Source organism: Rousettus aegyptiacus, unplaced genomic scaffold (genome assembly GCF_014176215.1).
Source record: "Rousettus aegyptiacus isolate mRouAeg1 unplaced genomic scaffold, mRouAeg1.p scaffold_m13_p_8, whole genome shotgun sequence".
Classification (NCBI taxonomy): domain Eukaryota; kingdom Metazoa; phylum Chordata; class Mammalia; order Chiroptera; family Pteropodidae; genus Rousettus; species Rousettus aegyptiacus.
In genome coordinates, this window is record NW_023416311.1 from 105,293,907 (window position 1) to 105,311,719 (window position 17,813).

Consider the following 17,813-nt stretch of genomic DNA (forward strand, 5'->3'; position numbering starts at 1 on the left):
GTTAAAACTCGAGGTTAAACATTTCCATTGAGTCCTAGGCTGACGGGGAAGCGGTGAGAGTAGCCCGAGCCTGAGTCAAGACGGTGGGAAGATGCGCGAATTACAGTTGAAACATTCGAAATTCCATTTTGATTTTTTTCTCCTCAAGCCAAACACGTCTAACATCCCGCGTTGAAACAAATGCGACATAAGTGGACTTGGCTGGTGCTAGAAATACCATTCTGCTGAGCTCTCACCGAAAGCCGGAGAACAGGCGAGAACAGGCATCCGGCCTCGGGAGCCCGGCCCCAGCGCGCGGCGCGGCAGGTGGCTGCGGGCGCGGGGACCCGCGGACGCGCGGGAGCGCGGGGAGCCGGGGGCGGGCGCCGGGCGCGGGCGGAGCCCTGCTCGTCGCCAAGGCAACCGCGCGAGCCGCAAACAGGCGCGCGAGCGCGGCGACGTGCAGCCGCAGCGGACGCGGGGGAGCGGCCGGGTGGAGGACGGCGAGGCGGCCGGCCGGGCACCCCGCCTGTCCGCGCCGGGCGCCGCAGCGCAGCGCCATGGACAAGCCGGTACTGTGCGCGCTCGGCCCCCGCGGCGCCCACGCCCCGCCTGGCCGCGCGGCGCATGCGCGGCCGCGGAGGCGCGGGGCGCCCGGGCCCCTCGGGGTTCCCGCGGCGGACTTCGGGTCTGGGATGCAACTTCAGCGCCTGGGGCCTGCAAGCGCTTTCAGCAGCTCGTAGGGCGGAAGTTGCCGGGTTTTGAGTTTTGCAGGTTGTTTCCCCAGGTGGGGGTGGTGGTCGGCCATGTCCCAGGACACCCACAAAATACAAAAGCGAGGGTCAGGAGCTACCGCTCCCCTTTCTCTTCAACTCGGTTTTCCCTCTTCTTCTGGCTGCGGTAGGGCCTCTGATGCTCAGCGACGTGGCCCCGAGCAACCCCGTGTCCCGTAAGGGGCATCAGAGATATTAGGTGGGGCGCAGGGCGCTTTTGTGTCAGGTGCGTTGGCCGTCTCTCGCTCTCATTAGCGCGTGGGTTTGGACAAAAGCAAATGTTCAGTTCCCCTGGAGAGAGGGACGGCGATGGTGCGCCCCACGGGTAGTTTCCTTTAAGTCTTTTACATTGCCTTGGCGCAGGGCCGGTGAGAAGCAGCTGGAAGCTCCTCTGAGCGTTGAAATCAGCTTTCGCTTCATTTGGTGTTGCTAGCGCGCTCTCTCTCTCTCTCTCTCTCTCTCTCTCTCTCTCTCTCTCTCTCTCTCTCTCTCTCTCTCTCTCTCTCTCTCTCTCAGTCTGTCTGTCTGTGTCTTTAAAAATGAATATTGCGGAACGGAAAAAAAAGATCCAGGTATTTGTTTTAGCATTTACCTTCAGGGAGGGACATTGTCTGTTATATTTTTTTCACTTAGCGACACTATAGTCGTATAACTATAGGAATTCATAATGCGAATCAATAAAATACGCACCGTCATGATTCAATAAATGCAAATTTATATGAAAACATTTTATAGAACTCATGTACTACTTCAACATTTTCCTCCTCTCTGTGGATATTTATCTTGCTGTTTTATTCTAGTGAACATCTTGTTATGGTCGGCATATTGACGTTCTTATTTTCATATAATTTATGTCGTAAGAATTTCCAACATATCTATTTTGTGTTTCCTTAAGACAATTCTTAGTAGTGACCTCTCCCCATTTGAAAATGGTGACCTTGAAATGACGGGTGGCTTTGCAACTTCTGATACCAGTAAACCAATGCCTATTGTACGTCTTAATTTAAAACTTTGTCAGGTTTTACCCTATAAGGATATAAAACATGGCTATTCGCTTAATGCCACGTTCTTGTTTTATCGATTATGCTTTAAGAGTTCAGTGCTGTGCTCTTTTCCTCTGCTTTTCCCTTGGTCTGTTCGAGTTGAAGTTAAAGAATTAAACGATCAAAGGTCTCTTGTTTAACCTCAGCGGTATTCTAGGACGTTTAATTGATATAGCTCTTTTTACCTACTGAATTTGCAGAAGTCAAAAAAAGTTATTGAAGAATGTTTAATAATGTGGGAAAATGTTCATAATTAATACATGAAAAGGTAGGCCACTAACGCAATATCGTTCCAATTCTATGGACACAGAAAATTTATGTAAATATGTATAGAAAACAGAATAATACACCAAATTTGGAAACTTGCTATCTCTGACTGGTGGCATTAAAGGAGATTTGATTTTTTTTGTTTTTTCTTTTATTAAAGATTTTCCATAATGAATATACACATGATAAATAGATAAACATGTATATATTTAAATATAAATGATTGAATAAAACCATAGGTATTATGGTATCACAAATTATACATAAATGTAAAATTTGTAGTTAGAAAAAATTAAAGAGATTCGTGCTCCCTAAGTATTTACCCTACTTTCTTCTAAGACAAACTGAACATCCTTTGGTAAATATTTCCTGTTTTTCATACACCGGGTCGCATCCTTGTAAACAAACTATTTTGCAGCTCATGCTGTCTCCCTCGGCTGAGTGACAGCCACGATTTTACGTGAATTGGGAACGGCAGGTGGTGAGTGAGCAGTCCAGATCAGTGAGGAGCTACACGAATGAAACGAAGGTCTAGCTTCGTTCTCTTTTCCGCACAGCATCCTTTTCCTAACCATCGTCATTGCCCGGGGCTCATGTGAACAGGATTTTAGTTAGCGGCCATCACTATTTACCATGAATGCTGCAAATACAGGTCTCTGTGGTCACATCATTTAGGAAAACAATTAGATACCAAAGCATACAGAAAGTTGCATCTGTGAGCTCTGACCTCTGCAGAGCTTGAAGTGCTCCCGGGAGGGCCTGCGACCCCATTTTTCTCATGTCTGAGGCTGGTGTCAGCATCCGGAAAGGCCGCTGAGAGGGTGCATATTTCGAGGAATTGGTTCCCACTGCACAGGAAATGTTAGCAGGAAGTTTACCTGTTACATTTTCTCCTTTAGTCATGCTAAACTCTTTCCTGGCACTGAGTTTCGCGGCTGTTTACTTATACCTCTCTGCTGTTTGCCGAGGGCTTTGCTTATTGTGACCTTACTTGAACAAACAAGAAAAGGGCGGAACAACCGCTCACACCTACTCTGTTTGTGAGTAAAAACCAGTAGCTTAAACTCAAGAGTCACTGCTCACCTGGGGCACTTTGATTTCCCAGATCGGTGTTGAGTTACCCTCCTGCCGGGAGCCCAGCGTTGAAGATGCTGTTTGGATCAGCTTGTCCCTTCCTCGCAGGGACAGGCCCACCCCCTTGCTAGGTCCCCCTTGTGGTTCGCTCTGTTGTGGAATTCACTGAATGAATGCTTTTGTTTAGTGTTTTCTCCTCTTTAGAGAAAGTTCTAGAAGCTCAGGTAGGAACGATGGTAGTAGAAGATCTTGGAGCAGTTCAGTTCGATTCAGTAAACACTTATCTAAGTGCCTACTGTGTTTCAAGTGCTGTGGAAGAGCCCTGGGAAGTACGAGCTTTCTGCTTTCCTCCATTTTTTCTCCCTTTCCTTTCTTCATCTCTTCTTTCTCTCCTCCCCCTTCCTTCCTCTCTCCTTCCCTCTCTCCTTCCTTCCTTCCTTCCTTCCTTCCTTCCTTCCTTCCTTCCTTCCTTCCTTCCTTCCTTCCTTCCTCTCCTTCCTCCCTCCCTCCCTCCCTCCCTCCCTCCCTCCCTCCCTCCCTCTCTCTCTTCCTTTCTTCCTTCCACAATATGTATTGAGTGCCTTTCTTAAATGACCTTTTACAGTGCTGATGCTCCCCTAACACTCACTACACAACTGATGACATTTGCCCCCTTTCCTTACAGGAAGTCCTTGTTCTTCTCTCGGTGATGACCTTATCTGGGGACCAGATAGGACGAATACATTGGCACCATTGCCTGCCGCTTTTGAGTGCCTTAGAGTAAGACCCGTGGGCCCGTCTTGCAGGAGATGGAGAGAGATGGTGAGGAAGGAGAGAGAACGTGTCATGCCCGTCATGTGCCCGTGAGGCATCTGCCCAGAGGTCACGCTATTTCCATAAGTCCATTTAGAGGCCTGCCATGTGCCTCCCCCAGATGGGGTCATAGAATTATGACTGCATTCCTGTGGGCCAGTGTCCTTCCCCGGGAGGTGATACGCAGAGTCAGAATGTCCTTCTGTTTGGAAGCAGCCTCAGGGTCAGGTCCAGCCAGCAGGACTTGGCCGTGGGATGTGGGCAAAGCCCCCTGCGTCCACCCCCATTGGAGTGGCCGTGAACTTTCATGGAACGCTTGGACATTGGGAAGAAGAAAAGATTTTACTCTCAGAGTGCTGAATGCTGTGCGGTCCACTTCTGAACCTAGTTTAGCCTATTTTGGGACAAGAATCAAAGAGTTTGTGATGCATCGGTGTCCTGAAATGTCCTTGTTATTGTTCATAATGAAGAGAAAAAGCAAGGCCAAGCCCAGAGGAAGTGGTCAGCGCTGACTCTGGCCGCGTTACCCAGGAGAGAGTCGTATAAACGCCCAGAACTGCATGTGGACTGGGAACTTTGGGAGCCGAGGGAGCAGAGCCCTCCGCCAGGGGTCACCTCTGTGGAGGCCTGAGGCCCGTGGCCGGTGCGGAAAGGGGGCCGGGGCAGAAGGAGGCAGGAAATGGTGCTGCAGAGGTGGCTGGTGACCAGACAGGGCCCTGAAGGTCATCACCGAGAGGAGGAAAAAGGCCTTCTGTGGGCTCACAGCGCTTAGAATTTAGTAAAGAAGACATCGCTATATCCGACAGGTTTAGATACGTATCAAGGAAGGTTTTGAAAAGTGTCACAGCGGAAGGGCTCACCACATATTGTGGGCTGAATTGCATTTCCCCAAATCTGGATGTTGAAATCCTAACCCCAGCAACTCCAAATGTAGCTGTGTTTGGAGATAGAGCCTCTAAAATGGTATAAGGTCAAATGAGGTCAAGTATGTGGTCCCTAATCCAATATAACCGGTGTCCTTATAAGAGGAGATTAGGGCACGGACACGCAGAGACCAAGGGGTGACCTTGTGAGGACACAGGCCACGTGCAAGCTGAGAGAGGCCACAGAAGAAACCAAGCCTGCCGACACCTTGGTCTTGGGCTTCGAGACTCTTCACTGTGAGAAAACCGGTGTCTGTGCTTGAAGCCACTCAGTCTGTGGTATTGTGTTAAGGCAGCCTGGGCAAACAAATCCACTATGCTACACAGTTTGCACAAATGATCTCAATTAATTCCAGGTATAGCCCAGTGAGGTAGTTGCTTACAGATGAGAACATCGAGGCTAGACGAGAACCACCTCATTGGGAAGACAAGAATGGCAAACGCTGCTGAAAAACCCTGAACGAGTTACAACGGAAAGCGCCTCGGCACAAGATGCTTGTGGTTATCATGGCATGACACTACAGAGAAGATCCGGGGGATGGGGCCTCCCATGGGCACCCAGAAGCCCCTCGAGTCCTGTCTGGTGACAGGCTCGCACCTGGGGACTCCCGGACTGTGGTCGTCTGCCTGCATTGATGCAGGTCTGCTGTCACTCATCTGTGATGGACAGAAGCTGCTGGCAGTGAACCTGTGCAGCTGTCCCAGGTGAGCCTCAGGAAGGGAACAGCTAGCCACTCAGGTAGATGGATGTCATTTATGGGCAAATGTGGTCACGCGGCAGACAGACGAGGTAGGCGAGCAGCTGTCTTGGGGCGAAACGGCAGAGCCCGGTGAAGTCGAGGTCACCGCTGTCCAAGCAGGTTACAGTTCCTTTTCCACATGAGTGTCTAAGTGGAGGCTCACACCCATGGGCCCTCTAGAGCAGTGACGATGAATCTGGTCACTGAATAGGGCAACCTTATTTTCCGCATCATAGGGGGCTTCACACAATTGTGCCTGGTAGGTGTCCGTCCTTATCTGCAATGTGTCATGAGTCATTTGATAACAGGATTCGACTCTTTCGTCTTTGTTCTTCTTGGTGTAATTATTTTGCTTTTGTTTAAAGTCATGATTGTAATGGTCTCTATTTCTTCAACGTATGCTACTCTTTCACCTACTATAGAACCGATGGCAGTACTTTTCCAGGCAGGTCAATGTAGATAATTAACAATCCCAATGGCAGAATTCCTTTTGAGGAAGGAAATTGCCTTTAGGACAAACAAACAAACTTCACTTAAGTCACTAGAGCTAGGAGACGAGACTTGAGGACAGAGCCAGAACAACCCAGGAGAAGGGCTAAGAGCAAGTCCACTGCCCCGCCTGCGGGGGTGGGTAGGTGAAGGGTGGAGAGCGGATGGAGGCGTGCTCGGGAGGAAGCGGGGGTGGGGGTTGGGGGATGCCCGGAGATGGAGCTGGGCCTTCCGCGGACGAGGGATGAGCGTGCACCTGACCGTGGGGGTGCTCACAGTGCGTTTGGAAGTCGTCTCCGCCTTCTGGCCTCTGAGGGGTCCGCTGCATTCGCGAGCCACCGCGTCGTGTCCCAGAGTCCGAGCCGTGTGCGGAGCTGCGCACGGCGGCCCCAGCCCTTCCCGCCTCCGAGCTGCAGGGTCATCCGCAGCTCGAGACCCTGGCGCATCACAGCTGACCGACCAATGGCTATCTCGTCGCACAGGGTGACCGTAAATTAGCGAAGATGATTCCAGGACTGTCTGTTCAGCGGAGCTTTTTATAATCACGCTCATGCTATATAACATTTTTTGATGGATGATATGATTCATTTTATTTATGCCCTATGCTCTTAGGGGGGATGTCTATGTTTACGTGTAGCCCCATGCTGAAACTATGAGGCGAGTAAAAGTGTTTATTGACCGAATAGTTTCTTCATGAGACTAAATTCTATGTCATCTACATTCTACAGTTGATAACAGAGTGGGTAGAATATTCGGTTTTCTTTTGCTGAGAAAGTTAATCTTAAAAGACTTGGATATTCAGTATCCTTTCTCCAAGCCTGTATAGAACTAGAAACTTAAAAAATGAATTCCTCCTAGTCACTTTTTACCTTTAAAATATGTTCCACCTGCTCAAAGAGAAAATTTAGAGCAATAAAAACACAGCGTATTAAACTTTACTTCTGAACGGGTCGTAGCATCTGCATCATAATTACATTTGTTCTCTAACTTCATGACTTTGGGGCCTAATTTACCTTTGATGGAATTCTAGATCCTCCAGTTTAAAGCTAAGCGGGTGTAGACAGGCACCTCTAAAGGAAAAAGGGGGTGCCCACCGGCTGTTCATTGAGGACGGCAGTCGCGCCCTGTGTTTGTGATTTCCCATTGCCCCTTCATGAGCTTTTATACGCTTTGAGGGCGTTAATGAGTGACAGAAATAGATCGCCACTTCTCAAAAAAGAACTCTGGTGTTTCTGGGGTAATGAAGGTGTTCGTAACTGGGTCGGCACCTAGAAGCCTCCGTGGGGATCGCCGGTTCAGGAGCGGAGAGGCTGGGTACGTTTCTCCTTGAGGATTCGAATTCTTGGTAATAACCGTGTGCAAATATATGCCCCGTGAGGCGACATTTTAAATTTCATTATAGGGATTTGAAAATGGCTAATGACGTATTCCTGCCTTCTTGATCCCCTTTTGGAATAGGGAAATGACACCAGAGGAGAGCGGAGTGCCAGGAACTTAGCGGGTCCTCTGACAATTGCACCCCTGCACGGGAATCCTGCATGCGAGGTGTATTCTTGCTGCGGAGTTTCTTAGAAATAGACTTTTACAATCCCCATTTTTCTAGGTTAAACAAGTCAAGTTTTTAGGTCCCTGGCAACCACAGCGGAGTAAAACAGGGCCCAGCACATCACTAGTAAGTTAGTAAGTGCAGAGAAATTAGCTAAAGATTTTTAAGCGTTTTGGTCCAAGGCTGAAGAGCAATGATGAGAAGCAAATGCTCTTTTAAAACAGTGATACAAAGATTCCGAAGAGATGTCGTGGGCTTGCCTTCATCCTCACCTTCATCTCAGTCCTCCGAATTTCTTAAATGTGCTGTGTGCAATTTCGTGGGCAGTCTGGGAATTTGGCAGAGTTTTTTGGTCGGGGTCCGAGGGACACGGTGGGATGAATATGCTTGTGGGGGAGGGGTGAGGGCGACCAGTCATTTCAGGCAGAACGCTGGGTGGGATTTTGAAGACGTCTAAGCAGTTCCAAGGGGCCCAGCTCCGCTCACCTCAGCCGTTCGTGTTCCTGCAGCTCAGGTAGCAGCGACCGCTCAGCCCGTCTCCTGTGTGTGCGCACCTGGCCACCTGCACTGTGTCCAGTGGCGCCGAGAGCTCGTTTCAACAAGCCTTGGCATTTGCAGTGACGCGAACAATGTTATTTTAAAACAATTTGATCTTGCGTTAAACTATTAGAAAAAATAACCGTTTCCTGGCAAATGAACTTCGTCTCGCTCTTAGTGAGTTCGTGACACCACTTCGCAGCTTTCGGGCTCAGGTGTCCAGCTCCTAAGCGGTCCCCGCTTTGTTCGTGTTAAGATTTCTTTTTAAAAAGAGTCTGTTAAACCCTGCTTTGTGTACCGGAGGATATTGTGGTGAAATAAAGGCTTTTGCTTAATGCTTGTTACAGATGACACTCAAACCTCTTTACAAAATGTAATCCTGACCTTGTTTCGGAGGGATAAAGACACAGTCGCCGCTTTTGCAAGTGGGGGTGGAGACCTGAAGTCTGTGCGGAGGGCCAGAGGAAAAGAAAGCACCAGGTAGTTCGGCTTCATGAGTTTCGACACATGCTCGTGCGCCCTTCCTCACCGCGTGAGCCGCAGCGCAGAAAAGCGAAGAGCACCCGCGTTACGCCCCTCTCCCTCCTGCCTTCCGCCTCCCCCCTCCTCACTCTCATTCTTCCAGGCTTCTTCCTGTTCCCTTCTCCTCCCCTTCCACCTCCTCTTCCCCCCTTTCCTTCCTCGCTCTCCCCTAACCACCCCCACCCCCCTTCCCGCCACAGCGCTAAGCACAGCAGCATCTGGTCGAGCTGGCCAGTCTGTTTTCGCTGCAGACGTGAACCTCGTTCATTCGTCTGCAGCCCCTGGTCTGGAAGAAGACAGAGCTTAGGGAGTTTGAACTAGTATTTAAGGCTCGTCAGTCTTTGAGCCTGGGCTTTGCACCACCCCCCCCCCCCCGCCCACCTTTTTTTTTTTTTTTTTACAATTTGGTTTTCTTTTACTTAGTTAAAAAAAAGTTATGACATTTATCAGGTCGAGGCTTGCTTTACAGAGGCAAAGTCCAGGCTTGCGGGGTAGAGATGGCAACGCAGCCCCTCCACCCCTGCTGTGCTCTGAGAGGGGAACGGCCGGCCTGACGCATGTGGGGAAAAATTACAGTGTGTGAGACATTCGACTTGCATGTTTCTGCACTGCTGTGTTTTATTTGGAGCTAACCATTTCAGTGGTTATCTATTTTTCAGTTTATACTTTTCCTTAAAAAAAAAAAAAAGCAGATATCCTTATATAATACCGCTTTAGAGGTATTAAGCAATTTAAAAAAATTTTTTAAAAAGAAATGGGCATTGTTCTCTGTGGCGCACAGTTTTCTTTCCTTCCTGCCTTCCTTCCTTCCTTCCTTCCTTCCTTCCTTCCTTCCTTCCTTCCTGCCTTCCTTCCTTCCTGCCTGCCTGCCTTCCTTCCTTCCTGCCTTCCTTCCTTCCTGCCTGCCTTCCTTCCTGCCTTCCTTCCTGCCTGCCTGCCTTCCTGCTTTTTCTTTATTTTTGCTCTTGTTTTGTTAAGAACAAAGAATCTCGATCCACACTCCCTGGGCCTGAGTCCTGGCTCCCCCACTCATTAGCTGTGTGACTTCCCATAGGTAACTTGATCTCTCTGTGCGTCAACGTTTTAATCTATACAAACGGGGATTATAATAGTAGTGACTTCACAGGCGTTTGCGAAGATTAAGTTGATATTTATAAAGTGCTTAGAAGAAGCCTAGTTGAGAGTAGTGCTACTAATTAAAATAATAAGCAAAAAAATCATAAAAACAATCTCTAAGTCTCTCAGTCACAGAAGTAATCACTATCAATAGTCTTCCACGTACATGTTCATGCAATTTGCTTTTTACTAAATGTTTTTTACAGAATTTATTTTCATTTTGCCGCATATTTTAAACATGTATCAATTCATAAAAAATGCTTTAACATAAGTTATAATGGCTATGTAGAATCCCATTGTATGCTCAACAGTAGATTATTTTGTGAATCTCTTGTGAAGCTGTAAAGTTTCTTTGGGTGGTTTTGGTTTTGTTTCTATGTGGGCTGGCAGCAACCCTAGCTTCTCCCATCCTGCAGGCGGCATGGCCTCCCCTCCCCCCCCCCCCCTTCTCCGGCTGGCTTGAATACACAGCCTGCCTTACTGCCCTGGCTTCATTTGAGAAATGCAGTTCTAGGAGATCATTTTTGGTTCTCAAAACACCTCGTTTACACAGCAAACTCACATGCCCTTCCAAAGTAAAGCAAAACAGAACCAAAGGCCTCATCAAACACTAATAAAAAGCCTCCCTCTTTAAGATTCAGAGGCTGGAGGAGCAGGGCTAACGAAATACCCAGAGCTAAAGGACAAGTAACTCTCTCTGTGGTTTAAATTTATCCTCCTTTTATTATTGTATTTATAAAAAAAAACTAGTGTTCAACTTTTTAAATTTAGAAAGTTTTTAAATTGTCCGATTGTCCCAAGTAGTTTTTAGTTGGTAAGAGCAGCGGACTCTCATCAACCTGGCTTCAGGCTGTGAACCCGGGTGGAGAACCGAGCGAGCGGTTCAAGCTCGCCCCCTAGTGGCTGCTCGGGGGCGTGACCGGCGTTTCTCGGTTCTGGTTTCCAAGCGACCGCCTTCTGAGCTCCATCACTCAGGGTTCGTTTCTCTCCAGGCAAAGTAGTCGTTCCTGGAGGGGTTCTCGTGGCCTCCCGTGCGGGCTGGCCAGGGCCGTGAGGTCGTGGCTTGGCCCGTTTCCGCCGAGCTCTGCCCACAGGAAGGCATTCCCTCCTTCAGGGCGCCTCGGGGCGTCCCTTGAGTGCAGTGCGCACAGACTTTACAGCTCTAACAGGTGAGTTAACATCCTACGGCTGTCGTAACAAGCGACCACAACCCTCGTGGCTTAAAACACCGCAAGTTTGTTGCCTAAAGATTCTATCGGGCAGGGGTCCGACAGGGGTCTCGGGGCCGAAAGCGAGGCGTCGGCTGGGCTGCGCGCCTTTCTGGGGGCCCCAGGCGCGAATCTGCCCCTTCAAGCATCCAGAGGCGCCTGCGTTCTTGGCTCACGCGCGTTTCAGCGCTGGCGACGTCCTGTCTCTCCAATGGCTCTGCCTTAGTTGCGTTTCTTTCTCTCCTGCCGCTGTCGTCGCTTTTCGGGGTTCTCAGGATCACAGCGAGCCCCCTGGAGAATCCAGGCTACTCTTCCTATTTTAAGGTTAGCCAATTAACAATCTCAACTCACTCCCCTTAGCCACGCGCCCCCGACGTGTTCACAGGTTCTTGAGGATTAAGGTTTGGACATCTTTGGGGCCGTTCCTCTGATGCTGCCAGAAGCAGGCTTGGGGTAGTTGTGGTGCTGCAGCTGGTTTCCTTGTAGATGTCATTCTTGAGGCCTCTCCCTTTGCCTGCAGCGAGGGCAGGAAATAATGTCAGGGTTCGGCCACATGTCCTCAGTTTCCTGCAGGAAGCTGGGGACTCCGCCCGTTCCCATCGCCCAGAAGTTCTCCGTGTCTGGACCAGGACCCCTGGGGGAGGGGGGACGCGCATCCTTCCCGGGGATCCGAGGTCAAAACCGTGTTGGCACGTACCCTAAGACGTCCTGCTTGCAGAGTTGCCCTCCGGTGGCTGCCGTGACATGCGGCGGCGTCGCCGTGGTGGCCGAAGGCATGTGCGCTTGTGTCTTCCTGTGCTTTACACACGTCTCGGCTCGAATTTCGAATGCAGTAAATGTTAATAGCTATAACCCACATATCCACAGGCTTTGGGTCCCTGATAGTTTCCAAGAGCGTAAAGGGGTCCCGAGGCCTAACATTTCGGGGACCACTGCCCCGGCCATTCCTCACCTTCAGACTCCAGATGTGCCCTTCTTGGAAAATCGGGAGATGGAGGTTGTTTTTCCAGAGGCCAGAAAGAAGCCTGAGGAAGTGGGAGGGATGAGGTGGAGGAAGAAAGAAAATACAGAGCTAATTCGAGAGGGAGGGGCTGAGGAATAGTCGTTCCCTTTCCCTGCTTGACTTAGAAGGACGGAGGAGTTCAAGACATCAGGCCGATGGACAGTGAACATTTGTCCGTTAGTAGTGATAAGCTGGTCGGAGTGCATGGCTTTCCGTCTGCAGTCTCTGACCGTCCCTGCCCCTGCCAGCAGGGGGTGGCAGCCGCCCAGGGGGCAGGTGGGGGAGGGAGCCAGCACAGTCAGCTTCTCTCCTCCTTCCAAGTCAGAAAGCCGCTCATCTCACGCCTTTGAACCTGCCCGAAGTCCCGCCACATGGAAGGATGAAGGGTGGGGGGTAATTAGCCCGCGGCTCCATCTACTCACAGATACCTTCCACAGACGTTTATTTGGCTGACTCTGAGCCAGGCACGGTGCTGGGGGCCAGGACGGAGTGTGAGCAAGACACAGTCCTGGCCCCAGAGAGGTCATGAGTTTTCCTCAGAAGCGTGTTTCCTAGACCGCCAACGTCTGAGTCTGGATTTTCTCTTGCCACGTGTTTGCCGAGTGCCGCCCGTGAACCGGGCGCTGTTCCAGGTGCTGAGCTCCCAGCAGCCAGCACCACAGACCGAGCACCACAGACCGAGCCCCGCGCCCCCCACCTCCCACTCCCGTGGGACGGCATGGGGCGCCCCAGCTGCCCAGGAGCCCAGCGGGCAGACGTCAGTGAAGCAGGGGAGCGGCCGGGGTGGTGGGGCTGCCTGCCGTCCTGTGGGGCGCTCAGAAACCCCCTCACTGACAAGGGGGCACTGGAGCAGGGTCCCGAAGGACTGCAAAGAACCACGTGGCTATCAGGCAAACGGGGTTCCAGGGAGCGGGGACGTCACATGCGGAGGCCCTGCTGCCGGCCTCGAGGGGCGAGGTGTGCCCAGAGGGGAGGGGAGGAGGAGGGAGACGGGGCAGGAGAAGCGTGGAGGGCCACGCAGGAAGAGCATGCTTGACCTCCGCCTCAGAAGCGCGATTCTGGTTCGTGGTCGCCGTGGTCACGATTTGGCTGGGGTAACGCAGCGTGGAGCTAAGAAGCGGTCAGATTCCGACGTGTTCCGTAGCAGAGCTGATAGGGTTTGCGGTGGATCGGCGGAGAGAGGAGGCGGGAGAAAGCCGAGTCAAGGATGACTCCCAGGCTCTCCAACTTAGCGCCTGGAAGGATCCAGCTGCCCTCCCTCCAGATGCGGGGGACCAGTGGGAGGAGCCGGCTTGGAGGGGACTGGGACCTGGTTCCGGACGTGCTGAGGCCGAAGCCTGTCGGACGTCTGCACGGAGAACCAGCAGTGGCTGCTGACGGCCGGCCGGGGTCGAGAGGAACGTTCCGGAGCTGGGGAGTCTGTGCTCTGGGGACAGCTTGACCTTCGGAGGCTTGGGAGGTGGCAGGAGGAGAAGCCAGCGGGTCGGAGCAGAGTCAGGAGAGGGGGAGTGCTGGGTCACGTGAAGGAAGCGTGTCAAGTAATGGGATCAGCTCTGCCGGGTAGAGCTGAAGGCGAAGACGAGGACAGAGCGTCCGCTGGACTGAGCCGCGTGGAGGTCCCGGTGCCTTCAGGGAGCCCTTCCCACGCAGTCGAGGGGGCAAAAGCCAGACGGGGCTCCCAGACGCGGTGCGGGGTGCGTGCAGCAGAGAACGAGGAAGCCGGTGGGAGGTGGTGGGTGGAAACTGTGCTCAGGAGCACGTTGCTGAGAGGGGAGGTGGCTGGGGAGGGGGCCGTGGGGAGAGTTCATTCTCTCCACACACATCTGTCGAGCAGCTGCCGCGTGTCAGGCTCTCGTCGGCGAATGAAACCAGAGCCCATCGTGGTGACGCTCACGTTCCAGTCAGGGGAGGCAATGCACAGCAGTATTAAACAAGGGCATTTCATTAATATGTCGGAAGATGATTCACGCTATATAAAACAAAGAGAGAAGGGCGAGGATCTCCCGGTGTGTATCGTACGTAGGGGGTGAGGAGGGGCGATTGAAATTTTAAACGCAATTTCCTGGAGCGCCCCATGATCAAGGCGAGGTTTGGGGGAGGACTTGCAGGAGGTGCGGGCACCGGTCCCGTGGACACACCGGCGAGGACCACTGCAGGGGGCGTCAGAGCCCGAGGTCGAGGAGGCGGGAAGGCGTGAGCAAAGACGAGAGCTCGGACACGAGCCTGAGAGGTGAAGGGGGCTCAGAGGTGTGCGCAGACGGGGTCGAGGTCCTGGAGGCCTTTGAGAAGATGCCAGCTTGCACTCAGTGCAAGGGGGAGACGCTGGAGGTCCCAGGAGGCTGGCTAGCGAGGTCCTCGTGGTTGGCGGTTGGAACCAGGTGACAGTAGTTGTATTAGTCAGGGTTCTCCCAAGAAACAGAACCAAAAGGAGATTGATCCATCCATCCATCCATCCATCCATCCATCCATCCATCCATCCATCCATCCGTCCGTCATCTATCACCAAGAGAAACCTGTTTTAAGGAATTGGCTCACACAATTGTAGAACTTGGTAAGGTTGAAATCGGCCGGCGGGAGACTCGGCGCTGGGGAGAGTTGGTGCTGCAGCTGCAGCCCTAAGACAGCGGGGGGCACAGTTCCCTCTTTCTCGGGATCCCTCCCTCTTTTTTCTCAAGGCCTTTGATTGCTTGGATGAGGCTGGCCCATGTCGCGGAGGGGAGTCTGTTTTACCCAGAGTCTACTGATTTAAATGTTCAGCTCGCTTAAGAAGCGTCTTCACCACGACAGCTAGACTAGTGTTTGACCAAATATCTGGCCTCAGTGTCTAGCCGGCTCGACGTATAACGTTCACCGTCACGGCAGCGGTGAAAGGTGCTGGCGTCTGGTACCCAGGCATCGCTCTCGGTTCTTGGAGCCTGGCTGGTGGGCAGGTGCTGCCCCACACCTGAAGCCCCGATGTGTCTGTGCGTGAGTGTGCCCGACACGCTCCTCTCCTCCCGAGCACCAGGCGTCTCCAGCTGCACCCCCCCCCCCAGTGCTCCCCCAGTCGCCAGCGATGCTCACGAGACTCAGTCCTGAGCCACAGTTTGGGGCCTGAAAGTGTCACCTTTCTCGTCTTCCCTCCCTGGGTCCTCCCATGAGAGCCTGTGTGGTCTCTGTGGCTCTATCTTTTCCCTGGGCCAAAATAAGGGAAAAGGAACAGGCCTCCCCCACCCCCGAATCCGAAGGTAATTTCAACTCTCATGAGTCACCCTCCCTGAGGACTTCCCCAGCTCATGCTGCATGTCCAGATGTGTCCGGATGTGTTTGAATCCCATGTGGCCTGGGCTGGGTGATCTGTGGTGATCCCTTCCGCCCTCGAAGGAGAATTTGGAGCTGCCAGTCTCTGGCAGTGAGCTCTACAAGTGACAAAGGGGTGTGTGTGTGTGTGGGTGGCTGGAGCCAGGGGAGGGCAAGGAGGAGGAGAGGGACAGGGAGGGACGAGAGGGAAGGAGGAAGGCTGTGAAATGTCTGCGTTGGAGAAATCCTGGAACAACTCCGGGCTGTGAGAGAAGGGGCTGGGGGTGGGCAGAGGCAAGGGGCTTTTGAGACATGTTGAGATGGGGTATGAATCGAATCCCCTTGAACGTTCTCGGAGACGTGCAGGCAATAATTAGAATATATATTTTTAAAACTACTTTTGGTCCCAGGACTCTGATACTTTGTTGAGGACTCCATGGCAACGTGGGCCCCAGCTTTTTCAGGAGGGCCCCAAATATCTGCTTGACCACAGTATGGAAGCAAAGTAAGAAGCCTTGCAGTCAGACAGGTCCCCGCCCACAGTGGGATGCTTCTTAAAGCTGTGGTCTTTCTTCTCTATAAGACGGGGTGAGTCTAGCTGCCCTGTCGGCTTGTCATGGGGTCCCAGTGAGATTAGGCATGCAGAGGCTTTTTTTTTTTTTGGCACACAGGCCTCGCTCAGCGAAGGCTGCTGAGTTTCCCCCATGTTTTCCCACTGACCATCGTCTAAATAGACCCGAGGAGATTTCCTGCTTCTCCCCAGCTCATAGACATCTTCTAAAGACCTCTGACTCGTGGCAGCATTTTCTCCCATGGGGATCGGGACTGAGCTGGTGCCCATGACTGGGGACAGAGGCGGAAGGGGCTTTGCTTCCCATGCCCTTCACACCGGCTTTGCCAGCGAGAACTGGGGGACACAGATGTAAGCCATGGTTTAAAGACCATTGCACGGGCGAGCAGAGGCGGAGACGTCACAGCTTCTCCAGTCGTGCTAGAAATATTGTTTAACAAGATTTTCATTAAAATATAGCTAATGCACAATATTATATTAGTTTCAGGGGGTACACCATAGGTATTCAACATTTATTTAACCAAAGCGATCACCATAAGCAACCAATTGACGCAGCACTATTTGTTTGCTAGAAATATTTGTCCTTTACCTTAATGAATGATTCCTGGAGTTACAGTGAGCCATCTCATCAAGACTACTAAGGTGAGAGACGCTGTAATAAAAAGTTTCCAAAAACACTAATATATCCAGCCGTAGCAACAGAATTGCCTGGAGGCTAGCCCCACCTTGTGGAGAAGCCTAAAAATATCTTAGTGACTTGTTTAAGGGTAAGGAATTGAGGCAAAAAACATTTGAATTTTAATATTATCACTCTTTTCGGAAAATACCTTGAAGTTTTATATAATCAGACCCAAGCACATTTGGTATGAAACTTATAAATGTTTTTTTTTTTTCGTCAATGATGAAGTCACTTCATCATGTGATACTGACTCTTTGTAACTGAACTAATACCTTAAAAAAAAAAAAAAAAGGCAACAACTCCAGGTAGCTTACCCTTAATTTCTTGCACAAAGCATGCTCTTTAATTCTAATGTATTCTTTTATGTCCATTTTGAAGAAAAGTCTAGGACAAAGTGTGCTTATGATTAACTTGGTCTTGAATAAAGGTTGTTGTAAGCCGAAAGCGGCTAGGGCAGCCACCTAGCTGGACTGATGAGAAAGTTTCGCATTATGGAGTCAAACTTACTCTTTTTCTAGAAGTTTAATAACGTGACATACAGCGGATTGATACATTTTCTTTCTCTGGGTATGACAAGTGTTAAGGGCGGAAGCAGGATGCAGAATCGCTTCTTACCAGAGAATCTTACACCAAGTCTTTCCCCGAGTTCTCGTCCTACCAGTCGCTACCTGCTGCCATCCTGTGGGGGAAGTGAGTAAACTGTCTCCAGGTATCAATTTCCTAATCTGTCCTGTGAAGCAGCTGGAAAAGACGATCTTGCAAGATTCCAAACCTTTCGGGCTGTAGGGGCGGGAGCACACCGGAAGAAGCATCGCACGATGCACACAGGAGGAGAGGCGAAAGTGACCTCTCTCTCCCAAGGGGCCACGGGCCGGGGTTGGGAGAGCGGTGGCCGTAGACAGAAGCAGGTGCGCCGAGGATGTGGGCTTCCTGCGACTTCAGGACCAGCCTCGTGAGCAGTCATTGCAAAAGTCCAGATTTACGACTCGTAGGGTCAGAAAACGGTGAGCTCATGATGGGAACCGCGGTTGCTTGGAGTTTCTTATGGGCCCGGTGGTGAGCGGGAGCGTTTGGCAAAAAGAAAAGCGTCATTTCTAAAATGGGCAAAGGCCCTCTGCTGTGATTGTCTTCTCCGGGCTCCATGCGGCGCCCCATTTGCCCCAGAGATGTCGAGCTGGGTCAGAGGGTCGGAGGACTGGCACCAGCTGGAACCGCATCTTGCCCTGGGTTCCACTCGGAGCCGGGAGCCTTATGTGTTCCTGTGTATGTGTC

The 17,813-nt window shown here is 51.4% G+C and overlaps 1 protein-coding gene across 1 annotated transcript in view; it reads left to right on the forward strand.

Annotated features, from left to right (window-relative positions):
* The first annotated feature begins 469 nt into the window (after window positions 1–469).
* The window catches only part of DNAH5 (dynein axonemal heavy chain 5), a 226,653-nt gene continuing 209,309 nt past the window's right edge, over window positions 470–17,813 (forward strand). Inside the window, exon 1 of the mRNA XM_016152142.2 lies at window positions 470–551. Within this exon, the coding sequence (XP_016007628.2) occupies window positions 540–551 (12 nt within the window). The 5' untranslated portion in view covers window positions 470–539. The remainder of the gene's footprint in view (window positions 552–17,813) is intronic.